General features: G+C 35.9%; 1 protein-coding gene across 1 annotated transcript in view; it reads left to right on the top strand.

The window, feature by feature from the left end:
• LOC106883251 (set1/Ash2 histone methyltransferase complex subunit ASH2) overlaps positions 1-7,992 on the top strand; it is a 154,528-nt gene extending 146,536 nt beyond the window's left edge. Inside the window, exons 15-18 of the mRNA XM_014934184.3 lie at positions 1,887-1,979; positions 4,338-4,436; positions 5,568-5,630; positions 7,279-7,992. Of these exons, the coding sequence (XP_014789670.1) occupies positions 1,887-1,979; positions 4,338-4,436; positions 5,568-5,630; positions 7,279-7,371 (348 nt within the window). The 3' untranslated portion in view covers positions 7,372-7,992. The remainder of the gene's footprint in view (positions 1-1,886; positions 1,980-4,337; positions 4,437-5,567; positions 5,631-7,278) is intronic.
• The last annotated feature ends 16,342 nt before the right edge of the window (positions 7,993-24,334 follow it).

Here is a 24,334-nt window from a genome sequence, read left to right as displayed (position 1 = left end):
CCTATCAACTCATGTAACTTGAGCTGAATACAGTCTATTGTCACAGATATATGGAATAACTAAATTTCTTCAAATTTCAGATATATCTTCTAAATATATATATACTGTATATATACTGGCTTACAGGTTGGAATTTGAACTTTTAAAAAATCACCACAAAACTAGGGGTTGTCTTATATACCCTGTATAAAACTGAACATTAACTTTATGTGGTTTAGAGTAGCACCAATGTCGATGGAGAACAGTATGAAGCACTCATATAGATCCTATGGTTCTGCAGTGCAGTATTTTCTACTGATACTTGCACATATTAATGGAGAACACCATTAAACACTCACGTAGATCCTATGGTTCTACAATTCTGTACTTTCTTCTGATACTTACACGTATGTTTGGGAAGCTGGATTAATATTAAGATTATATTAAAATAACTGCACAGCAAACTTAGTGGACAGACACCAGTCACCATTTGCAACAGCTGACGAACAGAAAATGTAAACAATCAGCCCATTCAGCCAGGTCCCAGGGTCTGTTCTGTTTACACTACCTCGCTAGAGCGCTCTCTCATGCAGCACTCTGCCAGCCAAGGGTTTTCAGAACAAGTGTAGTTTACGGTAACTAATCTACCTGTTACATCAGATTAGCAGTATGTACCAGCACCTTCTGTGACTGGCCAGTTTGTGTCAGTCAGACCAATCACAATAAACCTTACAGTTACCGGTTACTTTTAAACACTTATAGACAGGGTTTCTTGAAAAGGCTCAAGTTGTTACTCTTTCATTAGCTGCAGTATTCTCACTGGGTGAACATTAATTTCCAGGTACTGTAAAACCCGCTCATGGCTCCAAGGGATAAACAGTGGAAATATGAAGCTGGTTTTAAGCTGAAAATGGTAGCATACGCCAAGTCCCACAACAACTGTGCTGCTGCAAGAGAATACAGTGTAATCAAGATGCAAGAGTTTGGCGATTAAAGGAAGACTTATTAAGGAGTACACCCAGGACAAAATGTGCAATGAGAGGAGGCTGAGGCACTATACACTGGCTGATTCTAGAGAAGCATGTAGCAGACATGGTCCATGAGCAGCGTCAAATGGATATGTTGTTTCAAGACCAATAGTCTCGTGAAGCAAGACAAAATTTACAAATTAAAGAAAATACTTGCAGTGTACTTTATAACATTTCTAATATATTACAATATAATATTATACATACCGTAAGTAAATCTGTAAATCCATTTCAAGTAAATGGTGTTACCATGGTATACTTGACACCATGTTAGTTCCTGTAAAATAACTGATACCTGAGTGACATTACTACAGTGGTGTTTACACCAGCCAGGTATGTTTGATGTGTATTATAGTAAGTAATTCACAATATTTGGTCATCTTTTTAAAAGAACTGGATAAATATTAAACAACCAAGACTGCAGAATTGTTGCATACAAAGTTTGCTGATTGAAACATAGTTAAAATGCTACTGAAACAAGAAAGGCAGAGGCTGCTGGGGAAGCTACAGCTCACCAGACCCCTTTAACTATGAAGCTTGTGCCTTTGGCGTTTGAGCTATTTGCCACAAAAACTTGGGATAGTCTTATACAGCAAGTATAGCTCAAAATCCACTTTTTAAATGGAAATCCAATTGTATGCCCAGTCATATTATACACCTGCATGTACAGTATATGAAATAAAATTATATATAACATTCTTATTTAACTTTGTTTTATTTCATTGAACCACAATCAATAATTGTCCATATGGTGACTTCTTCCTGTCAATTTATATTTCATTCCATTTTAGTACAAAGTCTGTCCTTGCAGAGACACATCTGTGTATACTGTTTCATGCAATGACTAATATTTTACTTTGTCTTATTTTCTGCTTTTAGCCTTTAGTAAAGTTCAAGAGTCACTTGTACTATGAAGAAAAAGATTATGTTTCTGAAGCTGAGAAAAACCTACAAATTAGCCCTAGAAGCAAGGTAACAGTATTATCTGATTTTCTTGTTTCCATTCATTTCTAATATTTTAACAATCTAGTAACATTTTCCATTTAAAATATTGTTGCCCTTAAGTTGAACCTCTCGTACCCATAATGGCTAGCAAGTATAATGTAATGAAGTAATTCATAGGGAAGCTTTTTATGCATAGTGTCTGATCTGCTGAGTAGAAAGCAAATCTCTCAATATAATCATTTAAATGGTGACTTTTGTTCAAAGTTCTGAACCTTAGAACAGCATATCATATTATAGACAAGTAAAAAAAAAAAAGATTCCTAAATGGAATAAATGAGTTTTTGTGAGAAAAAGAAGCCTGATATTTTTGTGCAGTATTCTTTATAAAGAAAAATGAAGTTTCATCTTTTATCTCTCATCTTTCTCTAACAAAAGATCCTTTCTAAAACATTAGATTTCTTCACGAGGTGAACTATTTTCATTATCATAATTTAACGTCTGTGCTCCATGCTGGAATGAATTAGATGGTTTGGCATGATCTGATGTTTCTAAGGACTGCATCATATTCCAGTGTCTGTTTTGGCATGGTTTCTATTGGCTGGATGCTCTTTTTTATGGTAACCACTTTACAGTGCTTTTGCCAGCATGAACCAGTATATATTTTATCTAGTATACATACAATACATATGTATATACTCCGTAGTTAATGATGACGACTGCATTCTATATGTGTTCAACTATATCCCAGTGAAAATAGCTAAGATATTTATGTCATGTTTGAGTGATTTGCAATATCAAAGGCATGCAGCTTTGAAATGTCTAAATTTATTTTAAAAAGTCATTTAAACCATTCTAATATATAAACATAACTATAAATGCTTGTCTATTATTTCTCATTAAGGATTTAATTTTCATCAAGTTATATTCTAACAAATAGACATGATTTGTTCCTCTCCTAATGTCAGTAGCTTTATTATCATTTTAAAGTTTATTTTTCTATACTGATTAGTCTAAATTAGAGAGGTCAGCAATACATCATCATTCTAGTCATCTTGATTCTACATCATATTTTGCTGCAGCTATTTAACATTCAGTGCCCTTGTTTCACTGTCATTTGTTTTCATATTTCTTATACACCTTTCATAGAAAGGCTTCTAATTCATTATTCCAAATATTCTAAATTTTACTCAGTTTTTTCTCAATACTATTTATGTTACAGGATATCAGAAGAGTCCATTGCTATCTGTGTGATCAATAATAAAAATCTTTCACATTACAGATAACAGATACAGATAACATGGCCAGCTCACACATACCCATGTTTGTTTTCCATTTTACATCTGCTTTGCATGCTAGTATATTTTGAATAGATGTACATCAAGGGATATTTTTACATACTTTCAAAGTTTGAATGCCTTCCTTAAAACCAATATTCCAATGGAAGTGTTGTTTTCCAATCAGTATGTGTATAGCATTAAAAGAAGTAATTTTTCATCAGTTAAGAGCCCTTCTATAAAAATAATTAGTCTATCCTTTTACAAAGTGGTATAGGCATAGCTGAGTGGTTAAGAAGTTTACTTCCCAACCACATCATTTTGGATCCTACTGGCAGCATCACAGCCATACAAGCAGTGTCCTTCATTTCCAATCTCTGTGAAAACATGTCTGACCATTGGAAAATATTACCTTTCTTGGAAGCCAATGAGGGTTGGTAACAGAAAGGGCATTGCCTCAACAAATTCCATCTGATCTAAGCAAGCTTGAAAAAGTGGACATTAGAATAACTACGAAGTTGATGATGATAACAATGATAATGTTGATGATGATTATCATTTTACAGTCATCTAAGCACACAGAGAATTTATATCAGTGTATAACTTTTTACTAAATAAACAATACTATAGAAACAAAATCTGCTCAAGATAAGTATTAATATAACCATCAATTAAAAAAAAAAGTATTTAGCAGTTGTACTCCTGCTCCATGCCAAATATTCATCTCTATAACTTCTCTGAAGCATTTTACCTTAAAGTAGATAGATCATGTTCAAATTCTTTTCTGAAAGTGTATGTTACTAGCAGTCCCAATTGAGAAAATCCTGCCATCATAAGCATTTCAAGGCTATGTTATCCAATATTATGTCCTTTTTTTATGATTACACAGAGGTTCACACATTGGCTGATAATATTCCGGCAATATTAAAATCTGACAACTTTTCACCACAAGTCAACTCAACAATGTAACTGTTAACATTACATCTGAATATTCTAACTCTAAATCACATTATTTTGTACTAGGCTTTTGTTATACCTCAGCTGCTGGTATCATTTTATTATCTGATGCAACTAACTATTGTAACTCTAACTCTATTTTCATATCTTGCAGTTAATTACTTACAAAAATGGTGAAAATCAAGGGGTAATGTTTACTGATATCTTTGAAGGAGTCTACCACCCTTCTGTATCATTATACAAGAATGCTACTGTAAGTATTGATTTCATTATTTTGTATATTTCTTTCCTTTCTTCTAAATTTGTTTGCTGTGGATTAAGCAAGTTCAGAAAACTATATTTAACCCTTTAGCATTCAGGTTAATGTAATGTTTTTTTATTCACAGTGTTTTGAATTAATCACGCATTATCTCGTAGCTTTGAGATTTTGATGGTGTGATTGTTTATTTTTAGAATGACGTTATAGGTTAGGTGTGAGAGGCCAGATACAGCCAGTTTGAACATAAAATAGGTAGAATATTTAGGCCAGATGTGGCTAGTTTAAATGCTAAAAAGTTAAAGGATTTGTGCACACTTCTAATAAAATTTACAGCGAGGTGTTCATCTGGATACTCAGTACTTATTTTGTTTTGATGACTACCCTAATTACCATCTAGCTAGTTCTGGTAATTTCTGCCCTTTTGTGGGCTCACTACCCTGATACATTCAGCATTATACTTTTCTTTCTCTTTTTTTTTTTTTTTAATATAACTCTAACATACTCTTTCCAAGCTTTCAACAAATTTTACAATTTTTCAGATTATTCTGCATATGAGAATAAGTTGATCAGTATCCAATAGTTCTCCTGCATAACCCTCAAATACCACCTAAATAAAAGAGAATCAAAATCAATACATTAGTGGACTTGTGTATAAACTGGGTCTATGCGTATAGGTGCAGGCTGGCTGTGTGGTTAAGGAGTTCATTTCCCAACCAACATAGTTTTGGGTTCAGTCCCACTGCATGGCACCCTGGGCAAGTATCTTCTATTATAGTCTCAGGTTAACCAAATCCTTGTGAGTGGATTTGGTACATAGAAAAATTGTGTGTGTGTGTGTGTTTGTGTTTGCATCTCTTTGTTGACATCACGTGAAAGTTGTAAATGAGTATCACTGTCATACAAGCAGTGTCACTTGTTTCCAATCTTCTATGAGAACATGTCCAATCATGGGGAAATATTATCTTACTTGAAAACGTGTGAGGGTTGGTGACAGGAAGGGTATCTGGCTATAGAAAATCTGCCTCGATTAATTGTGTCTGCCCCTTACAAGTATAGAAAAGTGGATGTTTAAATGATGGTGAGATACGTGTGTGTGTATATAATTTATTTTTATTTATATCCTAGGTCTCTGTAAATTTTGGACCTAATTTCAAATATCCACCTAAGGATTGCGGCCCCTACACACCAGTAAGTAATTCCAAAGTTTACACTAATTTCTATTGTGGGGAATGGGGTTGAGGACTTGAAACTTTTATTTTGATTATTTCTTTAAAGAAAATGTGTGGCATCAGAAGCAACATCAACAACTGCAAGTCTCACAGGTGATGACTATGATTGTTGTTACAGCTGTTTCCAGCACACCACTTATTAGATTTCCAAACACAGCCAAAAGAGAAGCTTCAGAGGCCAACAATGTAGGATACCAAGAAAGTAAGAGATCTCCTTCAGTACAGGACCATCTAGAGCTCTTCCTCTTGAGGTTATAGGGCAGAGCATAGCATAAAGAAATATGAGAAACCATCAGAGATAGTGAAGAAGAAAAAGAGGGAGAACAAAAGTAAAAGAATGTGTTTTGTATAAAACCAAGTAGGCTACTTTAGATCCCAACAGAAGAATCCTTGACTGATACAAATGCTGAAGGAGGGGCTATGTGCTGCTGATGGAAGAAGAGAACGAAAACACTTACGTTGACATAAAAATCATTAAAATGATATCTTTTTAGTGGAAACCCACACCAGAAGCCTATTGGCAACTGGATATGAGCTACAGAGAGGGTTTGGGAGATTTTGGAGGTTGGCCTAAAAACTGACAAGCAATTTTAAAAAGCAGTGTGCAGAATGTGATTATAACTAAAGTAAGAGTCATGTAATGGCCTAATCTTTACTAAGTGGTGGGTGCTTCTTATCGCTGTTCAAGTGGGTTACCCCACTTTTTTTTTTTTTACTTAATTCCTAATCTAAATATATTGTTTTTGCCCCACCCACTCTTTATCTTATACATATTTTGTAATTGCTTTTCATATGGCATATTTGATATAGTAAATATTGATTGATCTTTGTGACCATCATCATCATCATTATTATTAAGGCGGTGAGCTGACAACCGTTAGCTCAGCAGGCAAAGTGCTTGATGGCATTTCACCCATCACTGTGTTCTCAGTTCAAATTTTGCCAGGGCCAACTTTGCTTTTCCTCCTTTTGGGGTTATGCCAAAACATTGCAGCCTTTAAAACCTCCATGCTTCCTGAAATTCACCAACACTACACCTGATATCCTCCATATACATGTGTGCATGCATATGAATGCATGCACACATGTATATTATAACTCATACTCTGACTTTTGTACATAATTCTATGTACTGTACATGCACCTTTGATGAGTTGTAGTGCACCTGAGCACTATACACAATGATTTCATAATTATTATTATCATAAAATAAATACCAGCTGAGTATTGGAGTTGATGTAATTTACTTGTTCCCTCCCCCAAAATTGCTGACCTTGTGTCAAAATTTGAAACCATCATCATCTTCATCGTCATCGTCATCATCATTATTATTTATGCGGCGAGCTGGCAGAATCATTCATGTGCCAGATGAAATGCTTTGCAGTAATTTACCCATTGCTACATTCTGAGTTCAAATTCTGCCAAGGTCGACTTTACCTTTCATCCTTTCAGGGTCGATAAAATGAGTACCAGTTGAGTGCTGGGGTTGATATAATCGACTCATCCCCGCCCCCAAAATTACTGCCCTTGTAGCAAAATTTGAAACCATTGTTGTTACTTTACTATTATTATTATTATCATCATCATCATCATCTTTTCTGTTGCAGATGTCGAGGGCAGCTGGTGAAGCTATGGTGGAATATTCTTTGGCTGATATTATCTATCATATTGAAAATGAAGGAAACACACCTGAATTTTGATATTTACATTTTCATTTAGTCAAAGATTTCACCCAGGAATACTATTTCAGTTAGTTACCTGATCTTAGGCTACCATTATTTCATGTTTTTTTTCCATATCATTATTATTTTTATTATTATCATTATTATTATAATTATTTAAGTATTAATATTTTACTGGAGTCAGTCTAAAGAGAAAAATGCCTTAGATATAACTGAAAAATGTTTCATGACTTATCAGGTTGCTAGGATGTCACTGGAAACTAACTTTATGAATAAAGTGTGTCAAGTGAGAGACAAGTTAACATACCAGCACAGCAGAGGCCATCACTCACTTAGCTATTTACAACAGCTAGAAACCACAGATATGAAGCAATGAGTAAAGCAAAAAGCTACAACGGGGAATCAAAGTCAAAGCTGTTGCTTGTCATCTTTAAAAAATGTCATTTTCTTGGATGTACATGATTTTCAAAGCATCAAATATTTTTCATTAAAAACAAATTTTTTTAATTTTTTTATAATTTTCTCATCTTTTAAAAATGTGTTTTTTCCATTGTTTTAATTGTTTTTCTGTTTAACAAATCATATGAAATATTTCCCAAATATTTTACTCTTTAGCTATTAAATTATTTTAAAAAAATTTTTATGTTATTGTCATCATCATCATTATTATAAAGTCCTTTTTTTTTTTCTTGCTTGCATAGACTGAATACATTGTCTCCAATACACTTGTTGCAGTCTTTTGTTATCCTCTTCCACATATTCGTTCCACTTGGATTGCTTGATACTTCTTTATCCAAGCACATCATATCTCCCTTCTAGATCAGTCCTCTCTCTCTCTCTCTCTCTCCATATATATATATATATATATATATATATATATATATATATGTATGCTTGTTGTTTATGCACCTGTCTTCGTCTTTTGTTTTTCTGTAAATTTCAACTATATGTATATATCATCATCATCATCATCATTGTTTAACGTCCGCTTTCCATGCTAGCTTGGGTTGGACAATTTGACTGAGGACTGGCAAACCAGATGGCTGCACCAGGCTCCAATCTGATCTGGCAGAGTTTCTACAGCTGGATGCCCTTCTTAACACCAACCACTCCGAGAGTGTAGTGGGTGCTTTTACATGCCACTGGCACGAGGGCCAGTCAGGCAGTATTGGCAACAACCACGCTCAAATGGTGTTTTTTACATGCCACCAGCACAGGAGTCAGTCCAGCAGCACTGACGACCTCGCTCAAATGCTTTTTCATGTGCCAGTAAGGTGACACTGGTAATGATCATGCTCAAATGGTGCTATTTACATGCCACCGGCACGGAAGCCAGACAGCTACTCTGGCAGTGATCACGCTTGGGCAGTGCTGTTAGCGCTCCACTGGCACGCGTGCCAGTCATCAAATTTGATTCAATTACGATTTCAATTTCACTTGCCCCAACAGGTCTTCACAAGCAGTTTAATGTCCAATGAAGGAAAGGTTGGCATGGGTGCCAGTCATCGAATTTGGTTCGATTTCGATTTCACTTGCCTCAACAGGCCTTCACAAGCAGAGTTTAGTGTCCAATGAAGGAAAGGTACACATAAGTGGGCTGGTTACACCCCTGGCAAAGGCCATGGATGATGGTCTCACTTGGCCTCTGGGTCTTCTCACGCACAGCATATTTCCAAAGGTCTCAGTCACTAGTCATTGCCTCGGTGAGGCCTAATGTTCAAAGGTCGTGCTTCACCACTTCATCCCAGGTCTTTCACAGGTTCCCTCAACCACTAGGGCACTTTTTCACACTGCTATCCTCATCCATTCTCGCCACATGACCAATCGTCTCTCTTGCACACCACAACTGATGCTTCTTAGGTTCAACTTTTCTCTCAAGGTACTTACACTCTGTCGAGTATGTACGCTGACATTACACATCCATTGGAGCATACTGGCTTCATTTCTTGCGAGCTTACGCATGTCCTCAGCAGTCATGGCCCATGCTTCACTGCCATGTAGCATGGCCGTTTGTACACATGTGTCATACAGTCTGCCTTTTACTCTGAGCGAGAGGCCCTTTATCACCCGCAAAGGTAAGAGTTCTCTGAACATTGCCCAGGCTATTCTTATTCTAGCAGCCACACTTTCAGCACACCCTCCCCTGCTACTGACTTGGTCACCTAGGTAACGGAAGCTATCAACTACTTCTAGTTTTTCTCCTTGGAATGTGGCAGAAGTTGTTTTCTGCACATTTTCAGTGTTTATTGCTCCTGAACATCTGCCACAAACAAAAACTATCTTCCTAGTTAGCCTTCCTTTGATATTGCTGCACCTTTAATGTGTCCATAGCTTACACTGGGTACATCTTATAGAGTTTCTACCTACACCTTTTCTACAGATCGAGCAGGGCCATCTACCTGAAGGGGTTTGTGGTTTGTCTACCTTCCTACTTATTAGGACTTTGGTTTCAGCTAGGTTGACTCTAAGGCCCTTTGATTCTAATCCTTGCTTCCACACCTGAAACTTCTCCTCTAGTTCTGATAGTGACTCAGCCATAGAGGAGCTCCCAAGGGCATCCTGTCTTGAATTCCTGTGTTATTGCCTGGAGGACTATGATAAATAGGAGGGGGCTGAGGACTGAACCTTGGTGGAACCCTACCTCTACTCGGAATTCTTCACTGTACTTGTTGCCGACACTCACCTTACTGACAGCGTCCCTGTACATGGCTCGCACAGCTCTCACTTAACCATTCATCTATCCCTAGTTTCCTCATTGACCACCAGATAAGGGATCGGGGGACCCTGTCAAAGGCTTTCTCCATGTCAATGAAAGCCAGATATATATATATATATCTCACACACACACTACATTTTATTCCCCTTATGTTCAGTTTTTCTCTCAGCTTATTTGTGCTACATCATTTATGCACACCAACATTACACAACCAACAGAATATGTTTACCTCATTTCCTTCCAGCCTTTACACATCCTCCACAATTAATGTCTAAGTTTTGCTACCATGCAGCATTGCACTTTATACAGAAGTACCATACAATCTACCCTGAACCTTTTCCCATCTTGTTCTTACTCTGGCCACTATTCCTTTGGAGCACCCTACTTCAATGCTGATTTGGTCACCTAGGTAACAGGAACTGTTAACTCCTTCTAAGGAACCTTCTGAGCACTTGGTTGAATATATTTCATGAGTGTTCTTACTACTATTAACTATTTGCTTCTGATACTTACAAAATCAGCCTGTTTGTGACCTTATTACACTTCAGTGTAATCTCATAGCTTACATTAGGTGCACTGTATGGTTATGAGTGTTTTTATTATTGTTGGTTTTTATCTGCCTTAACTTACCATTAAATTACTTTGGCATAAGGATGTAAGTTGAGCATCTGAATTACTGTACTTTATTGATCCACAGCAGAATGGTGAGGTACAGTACTCTACACTTTTAATGAACTCCTTGTGCTTTTATTAATTCCTTCCTTAAACTTGGTGCCAATGTTTTAACGGAAAGGGAGTATAGTGAAATAAATTAACCCCAGTATATTAATGCTACTTATTTTATTGAACATCTTAAGGGTTTCAGTTCCTAATGTCAAGGAACAGAACTGAATGATATGGCAAAATATTTAGTCTGACAACCCATTGCACTCAGAATAATGAATATTAATTGACCTGGAGTTGCATTTGTTTAACATGTGATTTGATCTCAAAACTAAAGCAATTACAACATTGTAGTCATTAACTACACTGTTAGTATTCATTTTTTTACCTACTTGTTATTTTTGTAGTAATAGTAGTAGTAGTAATCATGATAATAATTGTTTTTAATATAGTCATAAGGGGCCTGAAATTTGTGAAGAGGGTTCTGAGGTTGATTCAAATTGATGTAACTCCACCTCCCACCTCCTACAAATTTCTACTACTGTGCCTATGTAAAATTACTACTACTACTATTATTATTGAGTGAGAGGGCAGTGCATACCATCAAAGTGACACTGGGGTAAAATATACAAAGCCCAGTATACCCATTATGACTACTCGTCTGATAAGGGTACACTAGACACATGCATCACAACTATGTGCACGACATGGTGATCTTGTATCAAGATAAACAGAGCACGACCTTGCAGGTGAGGCCCAGTTAGAATTTTTTTCAGGTCAAGTAGCTCGTCCCACTCAAAAGGTCCCTGAATAAGAGTTGTTTAAGGATGTCGAACGAAATACCCATGTTTCCAAAGGTGAATTAGTCAAACCCCCAAAGAATTCCTCTCAACACTACTTCCTCACTACTTCTGCTCATGATCAGAGATGCACATATCATCAGCCACCAAGGGACTTGCTCAACTGGTTAAGGTCAAACAACTGACAAGCAAATCTGTGGTATTAAGCAGAATATTTGCAGTAGCCCATCTTTTTTATACCAAGACAAAATAATGTACATGATAACACTTACAATCAGTTAAGATCAGAAGCCATGAGAGCCACTGCCTGGTACTGGTACCACTGCTACTATTATTATTATCGTTGTTGTTATTGTTATTGTTATTATTATTATTATTATTATTATTATTATTATTATTATTGTGGTTGTTATTACATTGGCAACACTATGCTTTATATTATGAGTTCAAATCCTGCCATGGTCAACTGCCTTTCATTCTTTCATGCTCAATAAATAAAATACCAGTCAAGTACTGGCATCGATATAATCAACAGTTTCCAACCTCATAAACATTTTGGCCTTGTGCCTGTTAGACATTATTACTATTATTTAAGAAGTGGATGAAAAAAACAAGTGGAGCACTACATTTAATACTGTTTAGTTCATCTCTACAGTCTGAGTTCATATCTTACTGTAGTCAACTTTATCTTTCCAAGATTGATAAAGTACCAGTCAAACACTAGGATTGATTTAAATTGTCTGTTTTCTCCTCTCAAAATTTCTCACCTTGTGCCTAAGCTAGAGATTATTATTAAAAATATATGGCTATATCTTACTTTCACAAGAACAGTGTTATTCTTATTTCTTTACTACCCACAAGGGGCTACACACAGAGGGTACAAACAAGGACAGACAAACGGATTAAGTCGATTACATCGACCCCAGTGCATAACTGGTACTTAATTTATCGACCCCGAAAGGATGAAAGGCAAAGTTGACCTCGGCGGAATTTGAACTCAGAACGTAACGGCCGATGAAATACCGCGAAGCATTTCGGCCGGCGTGCTAACGGTTCTGCCAGCTCACCGCCTAACAAGAACAGTGTAATTCTTTGAGACAAAAATGCCAAATTTAAGAACAAGCATGAAAATTTGATCCTCAAACTTCCATTTTTATCATACTCTCAGTGAATGTCTTTCAACAATTTATACTGCTTTATCCAATTTAGTAACAAGCTCATTGCCAACAGAGCTCATTATCTGCTAGTTATTCAGATAGCACATGGAATTTCAGGAAGATTATTAGTATTTGCTGCAAAAAAAGTGTCAACTGAATAGAAGTTTATGGTTTCTGAGATTTGTGTGGCAATTGAGAACAAACAATCAATATGTTGTGGATATTTGACAAAACTTTCTATCATTACTGTTATTTATAACAGGAAATAACCTATAAACCCAGTACTATTAGACAAATAGATATGTGATGTCTGTCATAACTAATTTAAGTTAATCTTCAGTGTTTAATTAGCATTTAGACTAAAACTAGCATGTCTTTTCATGATGAACGTAATAAAATGATTTAGGATATATTATTAATAACTTACATATGGTCTTCATTTAAAGATAGCTCGAAGTGTGATTTTGTGGGGAGAATCAACAGTTACATTGGGATGTATGTGATATGAATATATATGAAATTGAAATATTTCTTGGAAATAAGTTTGAGATTTGCTTAAAGTTTGTTGAAAAAGATTAACAAGGAAGTATATAAGTGAGGATAAACAAATTGGCAACTTTAAATAAACACATGTTTTATAGCAGATATTTCCTGCACTAAATCTGTTTATATCTGAAGAAAAGAAGAATTTGTTGTTGGCTGTAAATTGTATCATGACCATAGCAGCTAGGAACGAGAACTGTTGCACAATTTACAAATATTTTTATCACTTTAACATAAAAAGAAACTGTTCTGGAAATTAAAAAAAAAAAAATTTCTAATTTCAAACTGAGATCTCTTACTTGGAGTTACAAATGAGAGCTTAGAATTTTGTTTAATCCTTTTTCTGTTTCTTTGTTCAGGTGACCTTAGAGATTTAAGTTCAAGGTGAAATAATTATATTTCTTTCATGTGAGAAACTAGAGTATATGTATAATAAGAGCAGAGAGACAAGATAATCTTGCCTTCAGGTTATCTTAACTGTCACCTTCACTTTACATGAGATTGTACATTGAAATAAATATAGCCACTCAACAATTCATTGGTCTACATTGGCTTCAATCAGATTGAAAATGAAAACTTAAAAACTTAAAGTGAAATATGTCTGTTTTCTTACAATAGCAAAAGAGTACAAATTTGAAGAAAATGCAGACAGTTAATTGATTTGACTCTTAGTATACTGGTACTCATTTTGTTGACTCTCCCAAGGGATAAAAAGTAAGTTAACTTTAGCATGTTTCAAGCTTCACACTGACATCACTAAATATCACAGGATATTTCTGCCATCTCTGACTGTATGGTTCCTAAGCTCTCTTTGCAACCACATGGTTTTGGGTTCTGTTCCACTACACAGCACCTTGGGCAAGTGTCTTCTACTATAGTCATGGGCCAACCAATGCCTTGTGAGTGAATTTGTAGGTGAAAACTGTGTGGAAGCACATTGTGTGTGTGTGTGTCTGTATGCGTTTGTTTACATCTCCATAACTTGGAAATTTGATAAAAGGAGACCAATACCAGACTTTAAAAATATGTACTGGGATCAATTTGTTAATAATACTTTTCAAGGCAGTGCTCCAGCATGATCACAGTCCAATGACTGAAACAAATAAAAGATAAAGATATATGTAGGTATGGTGGAACAAAGAGGAGAAGTAGAACACAATACATAAGAGTTTATATATTTTGTTCAGCTACAAAGTGACTCAAGGACCAAGAGTTTGATGTATTGCACTTATCAAATTTGATGTGTGTAATACACAAGACTCTTCAGTCCTTGAGTCACTTATGTAACTTTATAACTGAATTATATGTGTACACATAAACATTAATACATATGCATAGATGCAGCTCATTTGAAATAAAATATCATTTCATAAGTGATAATAAGAATTTAAAATTATCTGAAAAAATTGTCTGTGATAAAAAAATATCTGTTAATAAAAATCCTTGTTTCTGGATTGCAATTTCATTCACTATTGTAGTATTTTAATAATTTAAACTTCTGGTGCTTTGTAAAAGTATCTTAAGTGACAGTTCTATCTATCAGTTACAGTTGACAACTGCTCTGATTATCTTTTATAAGCTACATATTTAAATTATGTATTGTAATTGCCTGCTTATCCTTACACAAAAAAATTGTTATTACCATACGTGTCACCCGCACGAAAACGGCCACGCTCGAAATGGTGTCTTTTATGTGCCACCCGCACAAGCCAGTCCAGGAGCACTGGCAACAATCTCACTCGAATATTATGAATATTATATATGTGTGTGTTGTGTAAAGGTAAGATCCAAGGATCAAGGTGTAGGAAGTTAGTGAGCTTCAAGCAATCAGTGGAAGATATGAAAGAAATTTTCAGGAACAGTATTGGTTTATTGGTGCAGAAGATTGTGAAATTTTCCTGTATTGAAGTACGATAAGCTGGGTATCTCTGCTAGTTATATATACAACAAAGAATAAAAGAGGTAAGAAGTCCATGTGTTAAAAATATATAGTGAAGGCAATGAACAAAAAGAAAAAGACAACACAAAAGGGATGGGTTTTAGCAAATGTATTAGTTTAATGCTTAAAAAGGAAGGGAAATAGTCTTAACATTTCAGACGCTAGTCCTTCATCAGAAGAAAAGTAAAAGAGGCATGAGAAAGGAAAAGTGGTTAAGAAGTGAGAGAGGGAAGAAAACAGTGTGGAAGATAGGGAGCAACGTTGGAATATGGGGTGAGTCAAAAGACGAGACAGGAGTATAACCATATTTTGAGATGGGTGCTGTGTGTGTGTGATTTTGTGGCAAGTATGGAGGTATAGTGGTGTGATTGCTTGTGCATTTGTGAGGAAAGTGTGAAAGTAAGGAGGTGGGAGCAGACATGAGTGAGGTAAAATGGATGAAAAGAGAAACTTGTTATAAACACCTTAAAACTTCATGCTTACACATCTATTGGTTGCCTTCTAATTTTCATTTATCAGCTCCTCATTATATGGAATTTTTCTCATTATTTTCACTCACTCCTCTCTCTAAACTTGCTGGTTATTTTTTTTTTTTTTTTTACATTTTTTTCTCTTTCTTTGTTTTTCAGGCGTAGGAGTGGCTGTGTGGTAAGTAGCTTGCTTACCAACCACATGGTTCCGGGTTCAGTCCCACTGCGTGGCATCTTGGGCAAGTGTCTTCCACTATAGCCTCGAGCCAACCAAAGCCTTGTGAGTGGATTTGGTAGATGGAAACTGAAAGAAGCCCGTCGTATATATATGTATGTTTGTGTTTGTCTCCCCCAACATCGCTTGACAACCGATAGTGGTGTGTTTACGTCCCCATAACTTAGCAGTTCAGCAAAAGAGACCAATAGAATAAGTATTAGGCTTACAAAGAATAAGTATTAGGCTTACAAAGAATAAGTCCTGGGGTCAATTTGCTCGACTAAAGGTGGTGCTCCAGCATGGCCACAGTCAAATGACTGAAACAAGTAAAAGAGTAAAGAGAGTATCCCTTTGATTTATAGACTTTACATTAACTTCTATCACATTCCTCCTGATCCTCTAAGTACCTCACAGAGCTAAAAAAAATGTTTTTCTTTACACCAGCACTGTAATTTTACCCTCTTGTTCATAATTTTCTTCCACATTACAGCATCTCACACCCATACCCCTATTTACACTTCTGCCACCCTCTCTACATTCTTCTTGCCTTCCCTTTCATCTCACACTTATGCCTGCTCCCACCTCCTTCCATGCCTTCTTCATACACCACTTAACAATTTCACACTAGCCCATGCCACTACTGTACTTGCATACCCCTGCACACATGCACACTATAAAATCTCACACTCTCCTTGTCCCTTGTGCCCACACAACTACCCCTAATACCTTGCTCTCCCTCCCTCCCTCTCTCTCTCTCTCTCTCCCCTTAGCTACTTTTCCTCTTTCATACACCTTTATTTCTATACTTTTCATCTGATGAAAGACTAGCATCCAAAACGTTAAGGTACTTTCTCTTTTGTTTTTTAAGTGTTAAACTAATACGTTATTTGTTAAAACTCGTTTCTCCTGTGTTGTCTTTTTTTTTTGTTGTTGTTGTTCATTGCTTTCACTGTGTATGTGTGTTTGTATTGGAAAACAGTATTAAGAACCACTAAAATACACTTCAACAATAACACAATTACTGAAAATTGTGGGATTGCCTGTCAAGTAGATGACTTTTTTTCCAGGAATCTATTTAGACAATTATATATACTCGTTTGTATATAACATCCTAGGTTGTAAGTAGGTGACCATTCCACAGACATGTGTACCCTTTAGCACTTAAACTGACCAGATCTGGTCTATCACACTCATCTTAGAATGTCATTCTAAAAATAAACAACCACCTCCTTGAAATCTCAAAGCTATGAAATGATGCATGATTAATTCAAAATGATGTGAATAAATAGATATTACATTTGACAGAATAATCTGAATGTTCAAGGGCTAATGTAATTCTCAAGCAGAATCAACATGACAATGTGTGTCAAGGCCATATCTTTGAATCTAAATTTACAATGTATCCAACAGGCTTCTCTACATTTGCTAACTACTTAGTTCCACTCACAAAATATGGGCATGGTGGCGTTAGGAAGGGCATCCAGCTGTAGAAACTCTGCCAAATCAGACTGGAGCCTGGTGTTGCCATCCGGTTTCACCAGTCCTCAGTCAAATCGTCCAACCCATGCTAGCATGGAAAGCGGACGTTAAACGATGATGATGATGATGATGATATATATATATATATATATAATAATTTTCCAGAGGATGTAGCAACCGTTACCAATATAGCATAAGAACTTACCTTAGGAGATCATTAACTAGATTCCTTAAGGGTCATTCTCACAGTTTATATTTATATTATAAGGTTTTTAAACTTTTAAATTTTCATATTCAAAAGAGACAGAGACTTCAAATTCGATATATCGATTTATTCACCACTCTATGTTAACATTTCTGTGCCAAACTTATCCAGTGACTGGTCCATTGGATTTAGACATTTGGCACTTCTTCAGGAGTGGTTACCATTCGAACAAAACACAAAAAAACACATTCTAAAGATTTAATAATAGTTATGTATGTGTTTTTTCGTGTGTTTTGTTCGAATGGTAACCACTCCTGAAGAAGTGCCAAATGTCTAAATCCAATGGACCAGTCACTGGATAAGTTTGGCACAGAAATGTTAACATAGAGTGGTGCATAAATCGATATATCGAATTTGAAGTCTCTGTCTCTTTTGAATATGAAAATTTAAAAGTTTAAAAACCTTATAATATATATATATATATATATATATATATAAAGTTAGGTGAGATTCGGGTAATCCTTATAGAATGTTATTCAAAGCTTGTCCAGTTTTTGGCTACCTGTTGTCATCATACAGTAGAGACACACATGCTGCTTGATATACTTCAGGAATTCCATAATGTTCCAAGAATTTATGTAAATAGATCAAAGACAGAAAATAGAATTAACAAGATTCTTTTCCATTTTCTTTCTTTGATATATATGTATATGTAACATATGGTATAATTATAAACAGGGAAAATGTTAGCTATTTCTCCGCAGACTGAAAAAAATGATAAACAACCTTAATCAATTTTTGAACCTTATTGGGTTCTTATCAGAGGTGTCCACAGCATTTTAACAATCTCCAGAGAAACAAGCAGCCAAACTGTTTATATACTCAACAAATGCAGCAGTTACTCTATGAAGGACCCCCTAATTTGCATACCGAAAGTGTTTAACACTATAAACACCAGCAGCCTGTCAACGGGATTCTTAGTCCACACAGTATCAAAGTATGATATGATATATACATAACATATAGGTATAATTATAAACAGGGAAAATTTTAGCCATTTCTCTGCAGACTGAAAAAAAATGATGAACAACTTTAATTGATTTTCGAACCTTATTGGGTTCTCATCAGAGGCGTCCACTAGGAACTTCCCCCGACCCGCGTCCATTGGACAGTGTAAGTTCGTGATAGGACTGGAGTCTAAAATAATGTAATTCTGCTTCTGTCTGTGATGCTCTGACAACTGCAGTAGAAGCAGCATTGTGAGTACGCCCAAGTTCTGCTTGTTGAGCTGTCTGTGATGCTCTGGCAGATGAAGTAGAAGAAGCAGCAATGTGAGCATGCCAAAGCACATGTTCTTCTGTCTCGCTTGCCTGCAAGGAATGCAAAACTGAAGCATTTTTTGTTTTTCTGCCAATGAGACTCTTGCTTTTTCGAGGCATCCTATTGAAAATATGTAATTGAATGAATCTTTAAAAAATTCAATTAAATTTACCTCATTGCTGTTCGCATTCACTAAATATGGTATTTCAACACAAAAAATTCCCACAACACTAAAGCACACAGTTATTTGCAATGGTATTGTAAGTTCCAAATGGCATATGGATGCGGACAGTTGCAAATGAGCATTCACATGTGGACAAAATGTATTTCGAGAAAATCAATATTCTATCAACCAAAAATGCAATTGTGATAAAATGTAAACGATCAATGCAAACACCAGTGCACTGACAGGTGGCAGAAGGTAAAAGGTATTTCTAAGAAATATCACACTTGTGTGAAATTTAAATAAAAAGAATGTGCAAATTGAAATGGTTTCTAGGACTTCTCTGAAAATGAAAGACACTCAAAACCAGACTTCCTTTGGGAAAAAAAGGATGTTAGCATTAAAATTACCTTATATTAATTTGGAAGTAATGAAAATTCTTTATAAATAAAGTTATTTAAGTCCACATGACCGAGAAACTTCAAATGGTTCGGCAACATGTGATGTTGACCGATAAAGAAGCAAACTTTGTGGATGAATAAGCTACCAGAACCAACCAAATAGTGCTTTTTTTTAGAAGGTAACCGATGTAAAATTTGCAAAAATGATAAGAAGAATTTGCCAAAATATCATTCAGTTATGCTAGCGAAGTTTTTAATCGGATTTGAATTTCTTCAAAATTAAAAAAAAAAAATTTAAGGGAGGTAACTGCAATATCCACGTGCAATGATTATCTCCCTTCTTCTAATAACTGACGTCAAGAAAGAAATGTTGGAAAATATAAACTGTAAAAGAGAAGGGAAAACAGATACGAGTAATAGTAACACAGGAAAATGTTCTAAATGGTACTTTTAGTTTTGCATTCCTTCAGATTTCCTAACATATTAAAAAGACTAAGAAAATAAACTTCGAAAGATAACGTCTTTCCTAATAGCTCTCCGCGTCCATTCAGGATATTTTCCTGTTGTTGCTCATACATATTTCTATGCTTTAAAAAAGATCCTGGATCGGGAAGGTAGCTGGAACACCCTGGAGAGGGATCATACACATCAATATTTTTTTTATTAAACACATTTACTTAGTACATATATATTTGCTTGCACAATGGGTACATTTATACCACCTCACCTCTGCAGAAGGGATACCACTCAAAAGCAGCACCATCGTATTAGGAACAAATATATTCTCACGGTCTCGAAACAACTGACGCAACACCCTTCACTTCAAGATTAAATTCAAGAAAATCTTTCTATAAAATTTACGAATTTATCTTGAAAGATTCAAAAAAAAATTTAATATTGGGGAGAAATGAACCTTTAAAAAACGACAGGAAAAAACACTCTCCAAGTGGTAGGGATCTGGTTGAGGACCTCACTGAATCAGTACTTGGTCTTTATCGTCTAACTAGAAAGCCGGATGAGATCAGAATAGTGGTTAATTTTCATCGATGAGGATATCGTGAATCCTCGACATATCAGGTATTCACATGAGACAGATCCCCTTGTATTGCACAGTAGGGCCTTTTCTATTTTGGTGGCATATGAAACAATCCATTTAACTGGCGAGACATCCATCTATAATTGAATTTGAATGCTTGAGAGAGAGAGAGAGAGAAAGAGAACGTAACAGTAATAGATGAAGGGGGGGATAATCATTCTACCACTGCAGTTTCAATTAGGTCTCTTGAATCACCACCTCACTTTCATCGCAACATAATGATACTCTTCCAAAAGTCTTCACCAGATGGATAGGTACAGGGGTCTGTTCTGAGTTAAGGAGACAGTATTGGCAGTACCCTACCATGGCATAAATTTAAGATACATCTAATCTAAGGTCATTTTATTTTTTTTCCAACCAAGAAGGCTAAAACTCTGTCACTTTCATAAATTGGCCTCTGTAGTAGCTTGTTTTTTGAGTATCTCCTTTGACCTCATAGCAGCTGATTCTGCAACACCTATCATTAGGCATAACATGACCCTGTTTTACCTGATCTATGATGCAAGTAACCAGTACGAGCACTATTTGCAAGTTATTTTCAGTATCTCAGTAACTATCATCGTTGGCCCAGCTGCTTTCCCTGCCTTCATATCCTTAATCACATTTTCGACTGTACAACCATTATCCTCTGTAAAATTAATTTGGTGTAAGTTATTTTCCACACGTCTCATTCAGTAACTTCATGTAGTAACATTTACAAGCTTCTTTTGGGGGAGAGGGTCAGTCGATTAGATCGATTCCAGTACGTAACTGGTACTTGATTTATCGACCTTGAAAGGATGAAAAGCAAAGTCGACCTTGGTGGAATTTGAACTCAGAACATAAAGACAGACGAAATACCCCTAAGCCTTTTGCTTGGCACACTAACGGTTCTGCCAGCTCACTGCCTTTTATAAGCCTCTTTCTGTTCAACATCAGTGATGGTATGTGTGCTACTGTCTCTCTCAGCAACATCTTGATTCACATTCACACACTGTTTTGCAATCTGAAACATTGTATGCTTCTATCCACTCATTGCAGAACATTGACAAAATCTCTTAGCTTGTCTCTGTGCTACATTTACCTGATGTCTATCTTTTCTTATAGCTAAATGATACTATTCCCTGTTTCACCTTTCTTCCAAGTATTTCAACTCATGTCACCTATCTGAACTGTACATTGCTCTATCCACACTTCTGGTCTGTAGCTCATAACAGGTTGTCTTTTACAAGCTCTCACCATGATTATTGTGTCTCTGTATATTGCTGAAAAGCCAATTATCAAACCCTAATTTCCTTAAGGATCACTGAATCATTTCAAGTGGCATTTGTTAACCTAGAGAAGGCCTTCTCTAGGTTAACAAATGCCAGCTATAAGGGCTCATTCCTGGTTAGGTACTTCTCCTGTGCTTATCTAAATAAGAAGGTAGCATCAATAGTACTTTTATCTGGCACAAAGCCAAACTGCCTCTTATCTAAGTTCATTATCTTTCTAATCAATTAATGTGTGAGTGTGTGTGTGATATGTAGGCATGGTTAAATTGTTAAGAAATTCACAATCAAGTTCCATGGGTTTGATTCCATTGCCCAACACATTGATTAAATCCTCTAGTGAGGTTCTGGTTGGCCTAAGCAGTGAGTGAAACTGGGTTGATTGTAACTGTGCAGAAGTCTGTAAGATAAGTCAAAGAAGCCAGCCCTTCCTGTGATGCAGTACCAAACTGATTTCTGCAAGCAGATTATATCAAGGATACATGTGTCTGTAAAATACACAGCCATATACACCATAATACAATGAGTAGATAATTCCATTCATTGAACAATGAACATCATCAAAATTAACACATCATTCCTCATCACTATATGTGTCAGAGAGAGAGAGAGAAAGGGAGGGAGAGAAATATATTAATAATATGAAATCAATATGTACCCTTCCTATTCAAACTTGTAAAGAAAAGGTCTTGCAGCTGATCAAATCAATAGAATTCTGCTGGACAACTGGAAAGTCTTGTTTAAAACAATCCTATTACCACCAAAGCAAAGAAAATATTTCCCATGGTATAAATAGATGAATATAATGACTGCATTTGACTAATTATTATCCAATAAGTAGAGCAGCAGTCAACATTAAATAAATGTTTAGAAGCTACCTTACATATGAGGATATGTGGTACTGACATTTATAGATATGAATTTCCAAAGTATAACAAAGTTGGTTAAGAGATGAAAACCTCATGAATATCATAGATGCATAAAGTATTCATTTTTTTATGTGATTAGATGTTTAAAGTCTTTTCTAGACAAAGTGGTTCACAAACATGCAGTTTCCTATCATCTTTCTCCTCTCTCACTCACTCTAACTTTTTTTTTACTGGCTTGATCTGAAGGAACAGGCTGAACCCATAGCTTTTGAAGATTTTTCTGAGACTGGTGAAATCAACTCCATTAACATTCATCTTGATGAGGTGTGGCTCAACAGCTGCAGTGGAAATATGTGCAAGGACAGTTCCTGAAAGCCAATGTTCTGAGAATGAAGAACCAAGCTTAAATATTAATGTAGAGCTGTGTTTGGTGGACACATTGTGGGTGATGAGAAGAGGAGAGATGAATCAAAAGTGTATGAGTAGAAGTGGCAGAAGACTGGACAGCTCCTCAGAGGAGAGGCCAGAAAGATGAGACAATACATCTGGAATATGTTGGAGAATGACTTCATGACAATCAGTCAAGTGGATGTAATCTAAACTATAAATATTGAAGCAGTGTAGATGTGAAAGAAATATTCTGGCCTTTTCTGAACTTCAATGTAGGTTAAAGTATGTTCTGACTCTGAAAAGGAAGACCAATTTTGGTGATTCATTTTTGGCTATATAAAGGATGTACATCTGCCAAGAGTATTCCTCAGTGATGGTGAAGCCTAGGATTTGTAGTAACTTTCAAGGTTTTTCAATGTTATCTATGTTCTTTTTTTTCCCTCCTATACCAACATACATATGATGAAACTGAATATAAACTATGTCAATGTCACTAATCTCGGAAGGGCTGTAAAAATCATGGGCACATTCCATCTTCCTGATTAATACATAAAAAAAAACTGGAACAAATATTCCTAAAGAGTATGAATCAATTAGTTTCCTCTTGCCTTTTGAATAAGCATCCTTATCTATGCATACATAGTTTATTTAAGCTACTCTAGAGATTTATTACTTTGGGTGTTTACAAGTGTGCAGCTGCTTCTTCAAATAAGTCAATATTGGCATTAGGAAGGGCATCCAGCTGTAGAAACTCTGCCAAATTAGATTGGAGCCTGGTGTTGCCATCCGGTTTCACCAGTCCTCAGTTAAATCGTCCAACCCATGCTAGCATGGAAAGCGGACGTTAAACAATGATGATGATGATGATGATGATGATGATCGGCTCTTTCATGAGGTTCAGCATCTGGTTATCAGTTTTCATCACTTCTGCCATGTTTTCTCAATTTTCCTTTTGCATAGATTTCTTTCACTTGAATCTTTTAGCATTTTGATATACAACTGTCCTCCCTTGTTAGTGCTGTCATTTTTCCTGCACACTACATTTGATTCTTCTTACACCCAGTTTTATCCTCAGCTCATTTGTTCTATCATTCATACATACTAACATAGCATCTCCAGCAAACCATTCTCACTTAATTTCTTTGCAGTCTCTGCACATCCTGTGTATTCAATGCCCAAAATTTTACTACCATTCAACACTTCATTTACAAGCACCATAGAATATACTCTTCAGTTGAAGAAAGAATTCCTTTGCTGTTGGCAAAGGTAACAACTCCCTGAACTTTTTGATTCTGTTCTTACT

Source organism: Octopus bimaculoides, chromosome 3 (genome assembly GCF_046866305.1).
Source record: "Octopus bimaculoides isolate indiv1 chromosome 3, ASM4686630v1, whole genome shotgun sequence".
NCBI classification, from domain to species: domain Eukaryota; kingdom Metazoa; phylum Mollusca; class Cephalopoda; order Octopoda; family Octopodidae; genus Octopus; species Octopus bimaculoides.
This window is presented reverse-complemented; position numbering and strand designations above follow the sequence as displayed.